This window comes from Gobio gobio (assembly GCF_949357685.1).
Source record: "Gobio gobio genome assembly, chromosome: 21".
Taxonomy (NCBI): Eukaryota; Metazoa; Chordata; class Actinopteri; order Cypriniformes; family Gobionidae; genus Gobio; species Gobio gobio.
Window position 1 is genome coordinate 5,697,989 of NC_137117.1, and position 17,720 is coordinate 5,715,708.

Below are 17,720 nucleotides of genomic sequence, written 5' to 3' on the forward strand. Positions count from 1 at the left end.
AATTCACTAAAGCATGAATAATTGACAGAAGGTTGTAATAATTACATAAGTCATAATTATGACAACGTTTAAATTATGATGTCATAATGTGACAAAGTTGAAATTCACTAAAACATGAATAATTGTGACCGAATGTAATAATTAAATGTTATAATTATGATGAAAAGTCTCAATGAAAAAAGTCATAATTATGACAAGTTGAAATTATGACAAAGGGTCATAATTATGAGAGGTAAAAGTATAAAATAAAAAAGTCATAATTAGGTGACAAAGTTGAAATTCACTAAAGCATGAATAATTGTGACAGAATGTAATAACTATGATAAAGTCACAATTAAAAAGTCATAATTATGACAAGTTGAAATTATGACTAATTATGAGATGAAAAGTCAAAATTATCACTTAAAATCATAAATTACATAAGTTGAAAATGTGACTGTCATAATTATAAGATGATCACTTAAAGTGTCATAATTATGACAAAAAGATGAAATTGTGACAGTCATAATATGATATAAAGTTGAAATGATCACTTAGTCATACAAGTTTGAAATTGATATAGTCATAATTATGAGATGAAGTTAAAATAATCACTTAAAAAGTCATAATAACAATTCAAAGTTATGACAAAAAGGGTCATAATTATGAGAGGTAAAAGTATCAAATAAAAACTCAATTATGACAAAAAGTTTAAATTATGATACAAGTCATAATTATGTGACAAAGTTGAAAATCTTTTCTAATCTTGACTAAACTCATATCGTCGGAAAGGGTCCATATTTGGTGACTTTTGCGATGGAAGTGATGTTTGGACAGAAATTTACAGGAAAATGCATTAAAAAAAACAATCTGAAGCAAGTGTTATATTGGCTTTTACATACTTAAATTTACATCCCAAAGCATTCTTCAATTACAGCCCTTTAAGTTTGGAAAGAGCATTTTCATGAAGCATTTTACTAACAATTGTGTTAGTCCACTCGAGCCTTTCAGTGATTAAAAGAACCGGTTTCTTACGGTGAAGAACATTTGAGCTCTTTTTAACGCTTCTACACGTGTCGAAAGGAAGGACGTCAAGCCCAAATGATGCCCAGAAAACACACAAACCATCAAAGTCTTTAAAAATTTATTATAAAAAAAGCACTTCTACACATTATAGGATCCACCGCTAGACGTGTACAAAAATAAAACGAAATCTAAGAAGAAATCACTTGCGTTATTGCTCGAGTCGTTAAACATGTACATGATGGAAAAACACAAAATAAAGCGCATCGGTGATGCCGCGTTACACACATACACACTCTACTCATCATCATCATCATCCTCATCATCATCCTCCTCGTCCTCATCCTCCTCTTCATCATCATCGTCGTCATCATCGTCAGCCTCAGGTTGTACTTTCTTAGCCGAGCCCGTTGGTCGACCCGGCCCCTTCTTAGAAGCTGCGCCCCCTGCGCGGTATGACGCCACATCCTGCCAATCACAGAGAAGCGATTAACATGGGGCCTATCAGGTTCAGTACAATAGCTTTAGAACAGGATTCTGCACTGAACGCTTCCTCTAGATCTCACAGTAGCGATGTTATTAATACTGAGGTGAACTCAAGCGCGTCCTCACTGGATCTCCAGCGCTGTTTAGTAACGGTGTCATGTGATCGAGATCGGCCTGTGTGTGAGCTTGAGCTGCGATGTCTTATTGCTCTGAGCTGATAAACGGTCCGCACAATAATAAATGACAAATGCTATTCACATTTATTCCCCCCAAAAAAACAGTTAAGCGTAACCCGACTAATAAACACAGTTAAGCGTAACCCGACTAATTAATACAGTTAAGCGTAACCCGACTAATAAACACAGTTAAGCGTAACCCGACTAATTAATACAGTTAAGCGTAACCCGACTAATAAACACAGTTAAGCAGAACTCGACTAATAAACACAATTAAGCAGAACTCGACTAATAAACAGTTAAGCTGAACCCAACTAAAAAAAACACAGTTAAGCAGAACTCGACTAATTAATACAGTTAAGCGTAACCCGACTAATAAACACAGTTAAGCAGAACTCGACTAATAAACACAATTAAGCAGAACTCGACTAATAAACAGTTAAGCTGAACCCAACTAAAAAAAACACAGTTAAGCAGAACTCGACTAATTAATACAGTTAAGCGTAACCCGACTAATAAACACAGTTAAGCAGAACCCGACTAATAAACACAGTTAAGCGTAACCCGACTAATAAACACAGTTAAGCAGAACTCGACTAATAAACACAATTAAGCAGAACTCGACTAATAAACACAATTAAGCAGAACTCGACTAATAAACACAGTTAAGCAGAACTCGACTAATAAACACAATTAAGCAGAACTCGACTAATAAACAGTTAAGCTGAACCCGACTAAAAAAAAACACAGTTAAGCAGAACTCGACTAAAAAAAACAGTTAAGCAGAACTCAACTAATAAACACAGTTAAGCTGAACCCGACAAAAAAAAACAGTTAAGCGTAACCCGACAAAAAAAAAATAGTTAAGCTGAACCCGACTAATAAACACAGTTAAGCGTAACCCGACTAATAAACACAGTTAAGCGTAACCCGACTAATAAACACAGTTAAGCGTAACCCGACTAATAAACACAGTTAAGCGTAACCCGACTAATTAACACAGTTAAGCGTAACCCGACTAATAAACACAGTTAAGCTGAACCCGACTAATAAACACAGTTAAGCGTAACCCGACTAATAAACACAGTTAAGCGTAACCCGACTAATTAACACAGTTAAGCGTAACCCGACTAATAAACACAGTTAAGCTGAACCCGACTAATAAACACAGTTAAGCGTAACCCGACTAAAACACAGTTAAGCGTAACCCGACAAAAAACACAGTTAAGCGTAACCCGACTAATAAACACAGTTAAGCCTAACCCGACTAATAAACACAGTTAAGCGTAACCCGACTAATAAACACAGTTAAGCGTAACCCGACTAATAAACACAGTTAAGCGTAACCCGACTAAAACACAGTTAAGCGTAACCCGACAAAAAACACAGTTAAGCTGAACCTGACAAAAAAACACAGTTAAGCTGAACCTGACAAAAAAAACACAGTTAAGCTGAACCCGACTAATAAACAGTTAAGCGTAACCCGACTAATAAACAGTTAAGCGTAACCCGACTAATAAACACAGTTAAGCGTAACCCGACTAATAAACACAGTTAAGCTGAACCTGACAAAAAACACAGTTAAGCTGAACCCGACTAATAAACACAGTTAAGCGGAACCCCATTAAAAAACAAATGCAGTTAAGTGGAAACAATTGAATTATAAATTAAAAAACAATACAAAAATTGCAGTTAAGCGGAACCGAAAAAAGAAAAAAAAAGCACATCTAACATTAAAGTTTGTTCATGTAATATTTGTAATGTAATTATCTAATACATCATAATTATAAAAAGATGAAATGGCGTATTATAATTCTATAATATAAAGTGTAACTTCTCTCACCTTCTCGTATTTCTCACGCAGTTTGGCGGCCTTCTGCTCGAACGGCACGCGGTCTTTGATGCCCTGTTTCGACCACATCTCTCCCAGTTTCTTGGCGGTTTCTCCGATGGACAGGCCGGGGTTCTCGCTCTTCACCGTCGGCCGATACTCAGAGCAGAAGACGAAGAACGCAGACCTGCGTAGAGAAAAAACACGTTAGGGCGAGCCCAGCGGGTTCAGGGTAGGGATCGACCGATATGGATTTTTTAGTGTCGATACCGATTTTTCTTCATCAGGCTTAGCCGATGAGCGATGCAGGCTGCCGATATTTGGAGCCGATACGGCTTTTGCTCCCTCAATTTACAACATAAAAATGACACAATGATCATGATAATTTAAAATTTAAAAAAAGAACATTTATTGAACAAAAAAAAACTATATTTAACAAATAGTAAAAAACAGGTGAGGTAGAATAAGAAAAAAAAAAAGTTCAGTGGTGAAAATAAATATTTAAGCATAAATAAAATAATGACACTACTGCACACAGTATCAACAAGCGAGCAGCATAATAAAGTGCACACTGACTGTACTATACTTCATTTTAAAACTATTTACAACCTAGTCATTTAATGGTTACACTCTAAAAAATGCTGGGTTAAAAATAACCCAAATTGGGTTGAATATGGACTAACTTGTTTTGACCCAGCGGTTGGGTTAAATGTTTGCTTAAAACAACCCAATCGCTGGGTTAAAACAACCCAATCGCTGGGTTAGTCCATATTCAACCCAACTTTATTTTTAACCCAGCATTTTTTAGAGTGTAGGTGCACTGAACTTAATCTCTTGTAGAGCAACACCAGCGGTAATTCAGGAAAAAATCTCCCAATGCTCCACGTGAAACTTCAGTCTTTACACCTTTTACCATCGCGTCAATTCTCAATTGATTTTGATTAATATGCGCGAGGGAGGGAGAGCAAGACAGTTTGAAGACGGTGAGAGCTGCCCTGTGGACGCCTGTCTGTAAATAATGCAGGGGAAAAAATATCGGCGAACGCAGCAGCCTTATATCGGCCGATACACGTAAAAATCACAAATATCGGCCGATGCTGATACACGTAAAAAGCGCAAATATCGGCCGGCCGATATATCGGTCTAACACTAGTTCAGGGCGGGACTTACGGCGGGCGCTTGGGGGCGTTGGGGTCCTTCTTCTTCCTGCCCGTCTTGCCGACGCCCTTGGGCGGCACGTAGCCCTTCATCTCCTTGTCATAGCGAACTTTATCCAGCTTGGCCATGTCCTCGAACCTGGTCTTGTCAGAAGCGGTCAGCGCCTGCGGGCGAGAGAGAAACGGGTGAGCGTGTGATTCAGCGGCACATGAGCACGGGTGGGCGGCACGGATCTCACCTTCCATCTCACGGAGCACTTCTTGGAGAACTCTGAGAAGTTGACCGGCACGTCGGGAGTCTTGCGTTTGTGTTCGTCGCGGCACGTCTGGACGAAGTACGCGTACGCCGACGTCTTCCCCTTGGGCTTGTTCACGTCTCCTTTCACCATGACTGAAAACAACTGCAAGGCAAGCATTCATGGCATTATTAGGGGTCAAGCACCAAATCTGGAGTCTCTAACTCAATCCCTCTAGCGCCACCACCTGTCCAAAGTTTCACTCATGTTTATGCTAATAACTTTAGAACCCTAAGGGATAGAGACACTTCTTTTTTTCCCTCGGATTCTTTGGCTCAAGCCGATTGCACGCCATTTTCCCTCATGAAAATTATTTATTTATGATTTAATGCCATATCTCCCTCATGAAAATGTTCCCGCCATTTTGAATTTTCCGAAAAACCTACTTTTGCGGACTCCTCCTAGACCGTAGCACTGATTTTCACAAATTTAACCAGATCATCTTCAAACCATGTTGACGAAAAGTTACGGAATTCAAGTTGATTCGTCAAATCGTTTTTGATAATCGTGCGAACAAATTTTACGTAGTGGTTGCGAAAATACACGCAAGGCTATATCTCCGCAACACTTTATCGTATTCAAACCAAACTTGGAACATGTCATCACAAGCATGACCTGCGGCCTACTGGTCCGAAGATAATGGCTATTTTTGCTTATAACTTCTTAACGGTTTGTCCAAAAGTGGTCTCGTTAGATTCAGGACGGTCATGCCGAGTCGTCTGATATCCAATTTTACTGTCGGCCATTTTGAATTATGTGCTAAAATGCTGTATTTTATGAACTAATGAACGGATTGTTATGAAACTCAGTATAGGTCATCAGCACAATACCCTGAAGGAGCCTGAGAAGTTTAAAAACAGCGCCACCTAGTGGATTATTTTTTTGAAACGCTTATAACTTTGGGTGTGATTGACTTATTTTCATGGGAGTAACTTTTTCCGTCTCCTGAATCCTTGCCGAGTCCAACGATACCAGACTTGCCAGGTTTCGGCGTATGCTTTGTGCAGCGTTGTAATTTAGCGCTTAAAAAACGTTAGCTATTGTTGAAACCGCTAGTCCGATCGAGCCGAAACCAGCGTCAGAAGTTCAGAAACACAGGCCGATAGCTAAACGCTAATACACAAATGTGAAAATATTGATAGTAAGGGGGAGTAAAATCCAATCAAAGTCAGGTGTCTGATATTTTTTTACGTGTTTTTTTCATTTAAATGTCTATAACTCCAAAACTAAATTAGATATTTTCACCAAAATTGACACATGTATGGGCTCACTCCGAGGAGACATACAAATATGGTAGGATTGAGCCTCCTGGTGGCGCTATAATAGAACAAAACATGAAATTGGCACTATACATCTCAATGTTTAAATGTGGGGTTAACGTTTTTTTTGCTTTAAAATGTCTTCACTCTTCCTTGTTTGCTTCTGTTGCGCATTATATATATATATATATACACATACATACATACACACACAAAATATCAGTCATTAAATACTTCTAATAGTAGTATAAAAAATAAATTGCATTGAAACGCAGTTGTGGCTGTTAGTAATTACTGATATCTGATATAAATGCACTAATTATTAAGGTTAAATAATGTTATTTACTTTAAAAGCATGCTACATATAATATAAAGCAGTTGAACCCGCCCCTTTTAGCCAGAACTAATCGATGCTTGCAACTTATGAGTTTATAATGCCTGATATCCAAAATAACGCAATTAATAACTCGAATACAACACGATATGAGGATTAAATCGTCGAAAAGAAAGAAATGCATGCGACGTTAAATATAAATAAGCTGATGCGTGCATATATTAGCTCTGGCTCAAAAGGGGCGGGTTTAACTGTTTTATATAATAAATAGCACGTTTTTAAAAGTAAATAACATGATTTAACTTAGGAAATCGCAACTGATACACGATATGATGCAATAATTTCACACATTAAATGTTTATACACACACCATTTAGTTTCGAAATAAAGCAATAACAACTTAAATACGATAAACTGAAAATGCAATTCGCGAATAAACGCACGCGCTTAATAATGAAACGTTCGCGCGCATGAGCGAGTTCTGGCGATTTTAACGCACTTTCGTTGTTTAGTTGGTCGGAGGCTTTTGTCTAACAAAGATTCCTCCATTTTCTTTCCCGCCTAATTCCCTCCGTGCACCCCTCCTCCACCCTCATCCCTCGACCCAAACACATTAAAATAACCCGTAAACGCGAGATTCGCTCGATGCACGCGAGAAACGGAGCTCAGAGCGCCGTTACAGCCCCGAATCCCCGTTAAAACACTTTAACTGCGCGCGCGCTCCGGTTACGGAACACAACACAAGCGCGCGCGGACTCACGCAAACCGTCAAAAGCCTCTCGAACCGCGGCCGCGGTCTCGCGCTAACATCGAGCGTATGGCACTGTAGTACATTAGTAGATTAAATAGCAAAACACACGTTTAAATCGATTTAAAACACAAACCTTTTCTTTATTCTCTCTGCAGACCAAGCGCGCGCCTCTCTCCTGTGTACTGTGTGTCCCACGTGATCTCTCTTGTGCTGTGTGTGCGTGACGCGCATAACGCACGGCAGCCTGGACTCGGCGCCTGATTGGTTCAACTTGCGACGGGGGACGTCCAATCATCGAGCGCCCCCCGAGGAATCCGCAGAGCTGATTGGCGGACTGTAACCCAGTGTGGTTCGAATGTTTGTAAACTGCCCTCACAACCATTATACTTATATAAAATCATAATCCAACTGATTTAACGATCAATTATAATATAATACAATTGATATAGACCACACGTTTGAAGTCCGCTCGCTTTTGTCCGTAACCAACTCAGGGAAGTCTTTTTTTTTGTATTTAAAGGCTGGAAGTGATGTTATGGGTTGTTTTAAAACGTCGAGATCATGATACTCTACATACAAAAGATGATATTATGATTTTCTGTGTGATATTTATTTAGGATCAAGAAAATAAAGCACAAACACTTCAGATTAGAGAGCGGCTGCTGTGGGTGGCATTGTTCTCCGCTCCGCGTGGAGGCGCAAGCACACGCCCCTGTCCACGTGACGTCACGCGCGCTCGCGGAAGAAGAAGAAGAAGAAGAGCGCACCCGTTCGGCGCGAGCGCGCGCATCGACACACACACGAAAGTGTCGATCGGCGCTAATATGATTATGTTTGCTCATATGTTTGACTTTATTATTTTCATGTGACAGTCAGGGCGGATGGAGGAGTTTCTGAAGCACTTTAAACACCACAGCAGAGCGGTACATTTATTTAATTATGTTACACACTCTCTCTGACAGTTGCTTATGTTTTTATATGGGTTGTTATAATAATGTCATTATAAGATGAAAAGTTGAAATTATGACTCATAACTGTCATAAAAGTCATCATTTTGACATGTATGGTCGGAACTATAACAAAAAAGACTTGGTTATCACATAGAAAGTCATCATTTAAGTATTTCATAATCTCGATGTTTTAAATCATAACTTTGACATGTATGGTTGAAATTATAACAAAAAGACAAAATTATCACAATAGAAAGTCATAATTTTGATTTTAGTATGTCATTATGACTTAGTATTTCATAATCTCGATGTTTTAAATCATAATTTTGGAATGTTTGGTCGAGATTATGACATAAAAATACATAATTATCACATAGTAAGTCATAATTTTGGAATGTATGGTTGAAATTATAACAAAAAGACAAAATTATCACAATAGAAAGTCATAATTTTGATTTTAGTATGTCATTATGACTTAGTTTTTCATAATCTCGATGTTTTAAGTCATAACTTTGACATGTATGGTCGGAATTATGACATAAAAATATATAATTATCACATAGAAAGTAATAATTTCATCTTTTGTATGTCATTATGACTTAGTATATCATAATCTCAATGTTTTAAATCATAATTTTGGCATGTATGGTTGAAATTATGACATAAAATGAAATTATAATATAAAAAGACAAAATTATCGCAATAGAAAGTCATAATTTCATCTTTAGCAAATCATTATGACGTAGTATATCAAATCTCTATGTTTTAAGTCATAATTTTGGCATGTATGGTTAAAATTATGACATAAAATACATAATTATCACAATAGAAAGTCATAATTTTGATTTTAGTATGTCATTATGACTTAGTATTTCATAATCTCGATGTTTTAAATCATAATTTTGGAATGTATGGTCGAGATTATGACATAAAAATACATAATTATCACATAGAAAGTCATAATTTTGGAATGTATGGTTGAAATTATAACAAAAAGACAAAATTATCACAATAGAAAGTCATAATTTTGATTTTAGTATGTCATTATGACTTAGTTTTTCATAATCTCGATGTTTTAAGTCATAACTTTGACATGTATGGTCGGAATTATGACATAAAAATACATAATTATCACATAGAAAGTAATAATTTCATCTTTTGTATGTCATTATGACTTAGTATATCATAATCTCAATGTTTTAAATCATAATTTTGGCATGTATGGTTGAAATTATGACATAAAATGAAATTATAATATAAAAAGACAAAATTATCGCAATAGAAAGTCATAATTTCATCTTTAGCAAATCATTATGACGTAGTATATCAAATCTCTATGTTTTAAGTCATAATTTTGGCATGTATGGTTAAAATTATGACATAAAATACATAATTATCACATAGAAAGTCAAATTTTTTGCATGTTGAAATTATGACTTAAAAATACATAATTATCACATAGAAAGTAATAATTTTATCTTCGATATGTCAATATGACTTAATATTTCATAATCTCGATGTTTTAAGTCATAATTTTGGCATGTATGGTCGGAATTATGACATAAAAATACATAATTATCACATAGAAAGTCATATTTTTGACTTTAGCATATCATTATGACTTATTATATCATAATCTCATTGTTTTAAGTCATACTTTTGGCATTTATGGTTGAAATTATAATAAAAAAACAAAATTATCGCAATAGAAAGTAATAATTTAATCTTTAGTATGCCATTATGATTATGTATGATTATGTAATAATCTCGACTTTTTAAATCATAATTTTGGCATGTATGGTTGAAATTATGACATAAAAATTCATAATTATCACATAAAAAGTCATATTTTAGATTTTAGTATGTCGTTATGACTTAGTATTTCATTATCTCGATGTTTTAAATCATAATTTTGGCATGTATGGTTGAAATTATGACATAAAAATACATAATTATCACATAAAAAGTCATATTTTTGACTTTAGCATATCATTACGACTTATTATATCATAATCTCAATGTTTTAAATCATACTTTTGGCATTTATGGTTGAAATTATAAAATAAAAAACAAAATTATCGCTATAGAAAGTAATAATTTAATCTTTAGTATGCCATTATGATTTAGTATGTAATAATCTCAACTTTTTAAATCATATTTTTTACATGTATGGTTGAAATTATGACAAAAATTCATAATTATCACATAAAAAGTCAAATTTTTGACTTTAGAATTTCATTATGACTTATTATATCATAATCTCAATGATTTAAATCATACTTTTGGCATTTATGGTTGAAATTATAAAATAAAAAACAAAATTATCGCAATAGAAAGTAATAATTTAATCTTTAGTATGCCATTATGATTTAGTATGTAATAATCTCGACTTTTTAAATCATATTTTTGACATGTATGGTTGAAATTATGACATAAAAATTCATAATTATCACATTAAAAGTCAAATTTTTGACTTTAGCATTTTATTATGACTTATTATATCATAATCTCAATGTTTTAAATCATACTTTTGGCATTTATGGTTGAAATTATAAAATAAAAAACAAAATTATCGCAATAGAAAGTAATAATTTAATCTTTAGTATGCCATTATGATTTAGTATGTAATAATCTCGACTTTTTAAATCATATTTTTGACATGTATTGTTGAAATTATGACATAAAAGGACATCATCACAATAGAAAGTAATAATTTCATCTTCAATATGTCATTATGACTTAGTATTTCATAATATTGATGTTTTAAGTCATAATTTTGGCATGTATGGTCGGAATTATGACATAAAAATACATAATTATCACATAGAAAGTCATATTTTTGACTTTAGCATATCATTATGACTTATTATATCATAATCTCATTGTTTTAAGTCATACTTTTGGCATTTATGGTTGAAATTATAATAAAAAAACAAAATTATCGCAATAGAAAGTAATAATTTAATCTTTAGTATGCCATTATGATTATGTATGATTATGTAATAATCTCGACTTTTTAAATCATAATTTTGGCATGTATGGTTGAAATTATGACATAAAAATTCATAATTATCACATAAAAAGTCATATTTTAGATTTTAGTATGTCGTTATGACTTAGTATTTCATTATCTCGATGTTTTAAATCATAATTTTGGCATTTATGGTTGAAATTATAAAATAAAAAACAAAATTATCGCAATAGAAAGTAATAATTTAATCTTTAGTATGCCATTATGATTTAGTATGTAATAATCTCGACTTTTTAAATCATATTTTTGACATGTATGGTTGAAATTATGACATAAAAATACATAATTATCACATAAAAAGTCATATTTTTGACTTTAGCATATCATTACGACTTATTATATCATAATCTCAATGTTTTAAATCATACTTTTGGCATTTATGGTTGAAATTATAAAATAAAAAACAAAATTATCGCAATAGAAAGTAATAATTTAATCTTTAGTATGCCATTATGATTTAGTATGTAATAATCTCGACTTTTTAAATCATATTTTTGACATGTATGGTTGAAATTATGACATAAAAATTCATAATTATCACATTAAAAGTCAAATTTTTGACTTTAGCATTTTATTATGACTTATTATATCATAATCTCAATGTTTTAAATCATACTTTTGGCATTTATGGTTGAAATTATAAAATAAAAAACAAAATTATCGCAATAGAAAGTAATAATTTAATCTTTAGTATGCCATTATGATTTAGTATGTAATAATCTCGACTTTTTAAATCATATTTTTGACATTTATGGTTGAAATTATGATATACATAATTATCACATAAAAAGTCATAATTTTGACATGTATGGTTGAAATTATAACATAAAAACAAAATTATCACAATAGAAAGTCATAATTTTGATTTTAGTATGTCATTATGACTTAGTTTTTCATAATCTCGATGTTTTAAGTCATAACTTTGACATGTATGGTCGGAATTATGACATAAAAATACATAATTATCACATAGAAAGTAATAATTTCATCTTTTGTATGTCATTATGACTTAGTATATCATAATCTCAATGTTTTAAATCATAATTTTGGCATGTATGGTTGAAATTATGACATAAAATGAAATTATAATATAAAAAGACAAAATTATCGCAATAGAAAGTCATAATTTCATCTTTAGCAAATCATTATGACGTAGTATATCAAATCTCTATGTTTTAAGTCATAATTTTGGCATGTATGGTTAAAATTATGACATAAAATACATAATTATCACATAGAAAGTCAAATTTTTTGCATGTTGAAATTATGACTTAAAAATACATAATTATCACATAGAAAGTAATAATTTTATCTTCGATATGTCAATATGACTTAATATTTCATAATCTCGATGTTTTAAGTCATACTTTTGGCATTTATGGTTGAAATTATAATATAAAAAACAAAATTATCGCAATAGAAAGTAATAATTTAATCTTTAGTATGCCATTATGATTTAGTATTTCATAATCTCAATGTTTTAAATCATAATTCTGGCATGTATGGTTGAAATTATGACATAAAAATTCATAATTATCGTACAAAAAGTCATATTTTTGACTTTAGCATATCATTATGACTTATATCATAATCTCAATGTTTTAAATCATAATTTTGGCATTTATGGTTGAAATTATAACATAAAAATACATAATTATCACATAGAAAGTCATATTTTTGACTTAAGCATATCATTATGACTTATTATATCATAATCTCAATGTTTTAAATCATACTTTTGGAATTTAATTTTGAAATTTTAACATAAAAATGCATAATTATCACATAGAACGTCATATTTTTGACTTTACCATAACATTATGACTTAAGTATATCATAATCTCGATGTTTTAAGTCATAATTTTGGCATTTATGGTTGAATTTATAATATAAAAAACAAAATTATCGCAATAGAAAGTAATAATTTAATCTTCAATATGTCATTATGACTTAGTATTTCATAATATTGATGTTTTAAGTCATAATTTTGGCATTTATGGTTGAAATTATAATATAAAAAACAAAATTATCGCAATAGAAAGTAATAATTTAAGCTTTAGTATGCCATTATGATTTAGTATGTAATAATCTCGACTTTTTAAATCATATTTTTGACATGTATGGTTGAAATTATGACATAAAAGGACATCATCACAATAGAAAGTAATAATTTCATCTTCAATATGTCATTATGACTTAGTATTTCATAATATTGATGTTTTAAGTCATAATTTTGGCATGTATGGTCGGAATTATGACATAAAAATACATAATTATCACATAGAAAGTCATATTTTTGACTTTAGCATATCATTATGACTTATTATATCATAATCTCATTGTTTTAAGTCATACTTTTGGCATTTATGGTTGAAATTATAATAAAAAAACAAAATTATCGCAATAGAAAGTAATAATTTAATCTTTAGTATACCATTATGATTTAGTATGTAATAATCTCGACTTTTTAAATCATAATTTTGGCATGTATGGTTGAAATTATAATATAAAAAACAAAATTATCGCAATAGAAAGTAATAATTTAATCTTTAGTATGCCATTATGATTTAGTATGTAATAATCTCGACTTTTTAAATCATATTTTTGACATGTATGGTTGAAATTATGACATAAAAGGACATCATCACAATAGAAAGTAATAATTTCATCTTCAATATGTCATTATGACTTAGTATTTCATAATATTGATGTTTTAAGTCATAATTTTGGCATGTATGGTCGGAATTATGACATAAAAATACATAATTATCACATAGAAAGTCATATTTTTGACTTTAGCATATCATTATGACTTATTATATCATAATCTCATTGTTTTAAGTCATACTTTTGGCATTTATGGTTGAAATTATAATAAAAAAACAAAATTATCGCAATAGAAAGTAATAATTTAATCTTTAGTATGCCATTATGATTATGTATGATTATGTAATAATCTCGACTTTTTAAATCATAATTTTGGCATGTATGGTTGAAATTATGACATAAAAATTCATAATTATCACATAAAAAGTCATATTTTAGATTTTAGTATGTCGTTATGACTTAGTATTTCATTATCTCGATGTTTTAAATCATAATTTTGGCATGTATGGTTGAAATTATGACATAAAAATACATAATTATCACATAAAAAGTCATATTTTTGACTTTAGCATATCATTACGACTTATTATATCATAATCTCAATGTTTTAAATCATACTTTTGGCATTTATGGTTGAAATTATAAAATAAAAAACAAAATTATCGCTATAGAAAGTAATAATTTAATCTTTAGTATGCCATTATGATTTAGTATGTAATAATCTCAACTTTTTAAATCATATTTTTTACATGTATGGTTGAAATTATGACAAAAATTCATAATTATCACATAAAAAGTCAAATTTTTGACTTTAGAATTTCATTATGACTTATTATATCATAATCTCAATGATTTAAATCATACTTTTGGCATTTATGGTTGAAATTATAAAATAAAAAACAAAATTATCGCAATAGAAAGTAATAATTTAATCTTTAGTATGCCATTATGATTTAGTATGTAATAATCTCGACTTTTTAAATCATATTTTTGACATGTATGGTTGAAATTATGACATAAAAATTCATAATTATCACATTAAAAGTCAAATTTTTGACTTTAGCATTTTATTATGACTTATTATATCATAATCTCAATGTTTTAAATCATACTTTTGGCATTTATGGTTGAAATTATAAAATAAAAAACAAAATTATCGCAATAGAAAGTAATAATTTAATCTTTAGTATGCCATTATGATTTAGTATGTAATAATCTCGACTTTTTAAATCATATTTTTGACATGTATTGTTGAAATTATGACATAAAAGGACATCATCACAATAGAAAGTAATAATTTCATCTTCAATATGTCATTATGACTTAGTATTTCATAATATTGATGTTTTAAGTCATAATTTTGGCATGTATGGTCGGAATTATGACATAAAAATACATAATTATCACATAGAAAGTCATATTTTTGACTTTAGCATATCATTATGACTTATTATATCATAATCTCATTGTTTTAAGTCATACTTTTGGCATTTATGGTTGAAATTATAATAAAAAAACAAAATTATCGCAATAGAAAGTAATAATTTAATCTTTAGTATGCCATTATGATTATGTATGATTATGTAATAATCTCGACTTTTTAAATCATAATTTTGGCATGTATGGTTGAAATTATGACATAAAAATTCATAATTATCACATAAAAAGTCATATTTTAGATTTTAGTATGTCGTTATGACTTAGTATTTCATTATCTCGATGTTTTAAATCATAATTTTGGCATTTATGGTTGAAATTATAAAATAAAAAACAAAATTATCGCAATAGAAAGTAATAATTTAATCTTTAGTATGCCATTATGATTTAGTATGTAATAATCTCGACTTTTTAAATCATATTTTTGACATGTATGGTTGAAATTATGACATAAAAATACATAATTATCACATAAAAAGTCATATTTTTGACTTTAGCATATCATTACGACTTATTATATCATAATCTCAATGTTTTAAATCATACTTTTGGCATTTATGGTTGAAATTATAAAATAAAAAACAAAATTATCGCAATAGAAAGTAATAATTTAATCTTTAGTATGCCATTATGATTTAGTATGTAATAATCTCGACTTTTTAAATCATATTTTTGACATGTATGGTTGAAATTATGACATAAAAATTCATAATTATCACATTAAAAGTCAAATTTTTGACTTTAGCATTTTATTATGACTTATTATATCATAATCTCAATGTTTTAAATCATACTTTTGGCATTTATGGTTGAAATTATAAAATAAAAAACAAAATTATCGCAATAGAAAGTAATAATTTAATCTTTAGTATGCCATTATGATTTAGTATGTAATAATCTCGACTTTTTAAATCATATTTTTGACATTTATGGTTGAAATTATGATATACATAATTATCACATAAAAAGTCATAATTTTGACATGTATGGTTGAAATTATAACATAAAAACAAAATTATCACAATAGAAAGTCATAATTTTGATTTTAGTATGTCATTATGACTTAGTTTTTCATAATCTCGATGTTTTAAGTCATAACTTTGACATGTATGGTCGGAATTATGACATAAAAATACATAATTATCACATAGAAAGTAATAATTTCATCTTTTGTATGTCATTATGACTTAGTATATCATAATCTCAATGTTTTAAATCATAATTTTGGCATGTATGGTTGAAATTATGACATAAAATGAAATTATAATATAAAAAGACAAAATTATCGCAATAGAAAGTCATAATTTCATCTTTAGCAAATCATTATGACGTAGTATATCAAATCTCTATGTTTTAAGTCATAATTTTGGCATGTATGGTTAAAATTATGACATAAAATACATAATTATCACATAGAAAGTCACATTTTTTGCATGTTGAAATTATGACTTAAAAATACATAATTATCACATAGAAAGTAATAATTTTATCTTCGATATGTCAATATGACTTAATATTTCATAATCTCGATGTTTTAAGTCATACTTTTGGCATTTATGGTTGAAATTATAATATAAAAAACAAAATTATCGCAATAGAAAGTAATAATTTAATCTTTAGTATGCCATTATGATTTAGTATTTCATAATCTCAATGTTTTAAATCATAATTCTGGCATGTATGGTTGAAATTATGACATAAAAATTCATAATTATCGTACAAAAAGTCATATTTTTGACTTTAGCATATCATTATGACTTATATCATAATCTCAATGTTTTAAATCATAATTTTGGCATTTATGGTTGAAATTATAACATAAAAATACAAAATTATCACATAGAAAGTCATATTTTTGACTTAAGCATATCATTATGACTTATTATATCATAATCTCAATGTTTTAAATCATACTTTTGGAATTTAATTTTGAAATTTTAACATAAAAATGCATAATTATCACATAGAACGTCATATTTTTGACTTTACCATAACATTATGACTTAGTATATCATAATCTCGATGTTTTAAGTCATAATTTTGGCATTTATGGTTGAATTTATAATATAAAAAACAAAATTATCGCAATAGAAAGTAATAATTTAATCTTCAATATGTCATTATGACTTAGTATTTCATAATATTGATGTTTTAAGTCATAATTTTGGCATTTATGGTTGAAATTATAATATAAAAAACAAAATTATCGCAATAGAAAGTAATAATTTAAGCTTTAGTATGCCATTATGATTTAGTATGTAATAATCTCGACTTTTTAAATCATATTTTTGACATGTATGGTTGAAATTATGACATAAAAGGACATCATCACAATAGAAAGTAATAATTTCATCTTCAATATGTCATTATGACTTAGTATTTCATAATATTGATGTTTTAAGT

The 17,720-nt window shown here is 30.0% G+C and overlaps 2 protein-coding genes across 4 annotated transcripts in view; one reads left to right on the forward strand and one right to left on the reverse strand.

The window, feature by feature from the left end:
• Positions 1–1,106: 1,106 nt before the first annotated feature.
• hmgb2b (high mobility group box 2b) lies at positions 1,107–7,498 on the reverse strand. The gene is made up of 5 exons (XM_079802757.1): positions 7,426–7,498; positions 4,892–5,053; positions 4,666–4,817; positions 3,508–3,682; positions 1,107–1,470 (listed from the first exon to the last, which is right to left on the reverse strand). Exons 2-5 carry the CDS (start codon positions 5,039–5,041, stop codon positions 1,300–1,302), a joined length of 648 nt encoding a protein of 215 aa, XP_079658883.1. The 5' UTR covers positions 5,042–5,053; positions 7,426–7,498; the 3' UTR covers positions 1,107–1,299.
• Positions 7,499–8,067: 569 nt separating this feature from the next.
• ctc1 (CTS telomere maintenance complex component 1) overlaps positions 8,068–17,720 on the forward strand; it is a 38,171-nt gene continuing 28,518 nt past the window's right edge. For all 3 annotated transcript variants that reach the window (XM_079802754.1, XM_079802755.1, XM_079802756.1), the window contains exon 1: positions 8,068–8,215. In XM_079802754.1, coding sequence (XP_079658880.1) covers positions 8,174–8,215 — 42 coding nt within the window. In that variant the 5' untranslated portion in view covers positions 8,068–8,173. The remainder of the gene's footprint in view (positions 8,216–17,720) is intronic.

Excerpts from the sequence above, each read along its gene's own strand:
- hmgb2b (XM_079802757.1), bottom strand. The coding sequence starts at position 5,041 with ATGGTGAAAGGAGACGTGAACAAGCCCAAGGGGAAGACGTCGGCGTAC. Across the intron at positions 3,683-4,665 it reads AACGCCCCCAAGCGCCCGCC|GTCTGCGTTCTTCGTCTTCT; the intron begins GTAAGTCCCGCC and ends TTCTCTACGCAG. Across the intron at positions 1,471-3,507 it reads TGCGTGAGAAATACGAGAAG|GATGTGGCGTCATACCGCGC; the intron begins GTGAGAGAAGTT and ends TGTGATTGGCAG.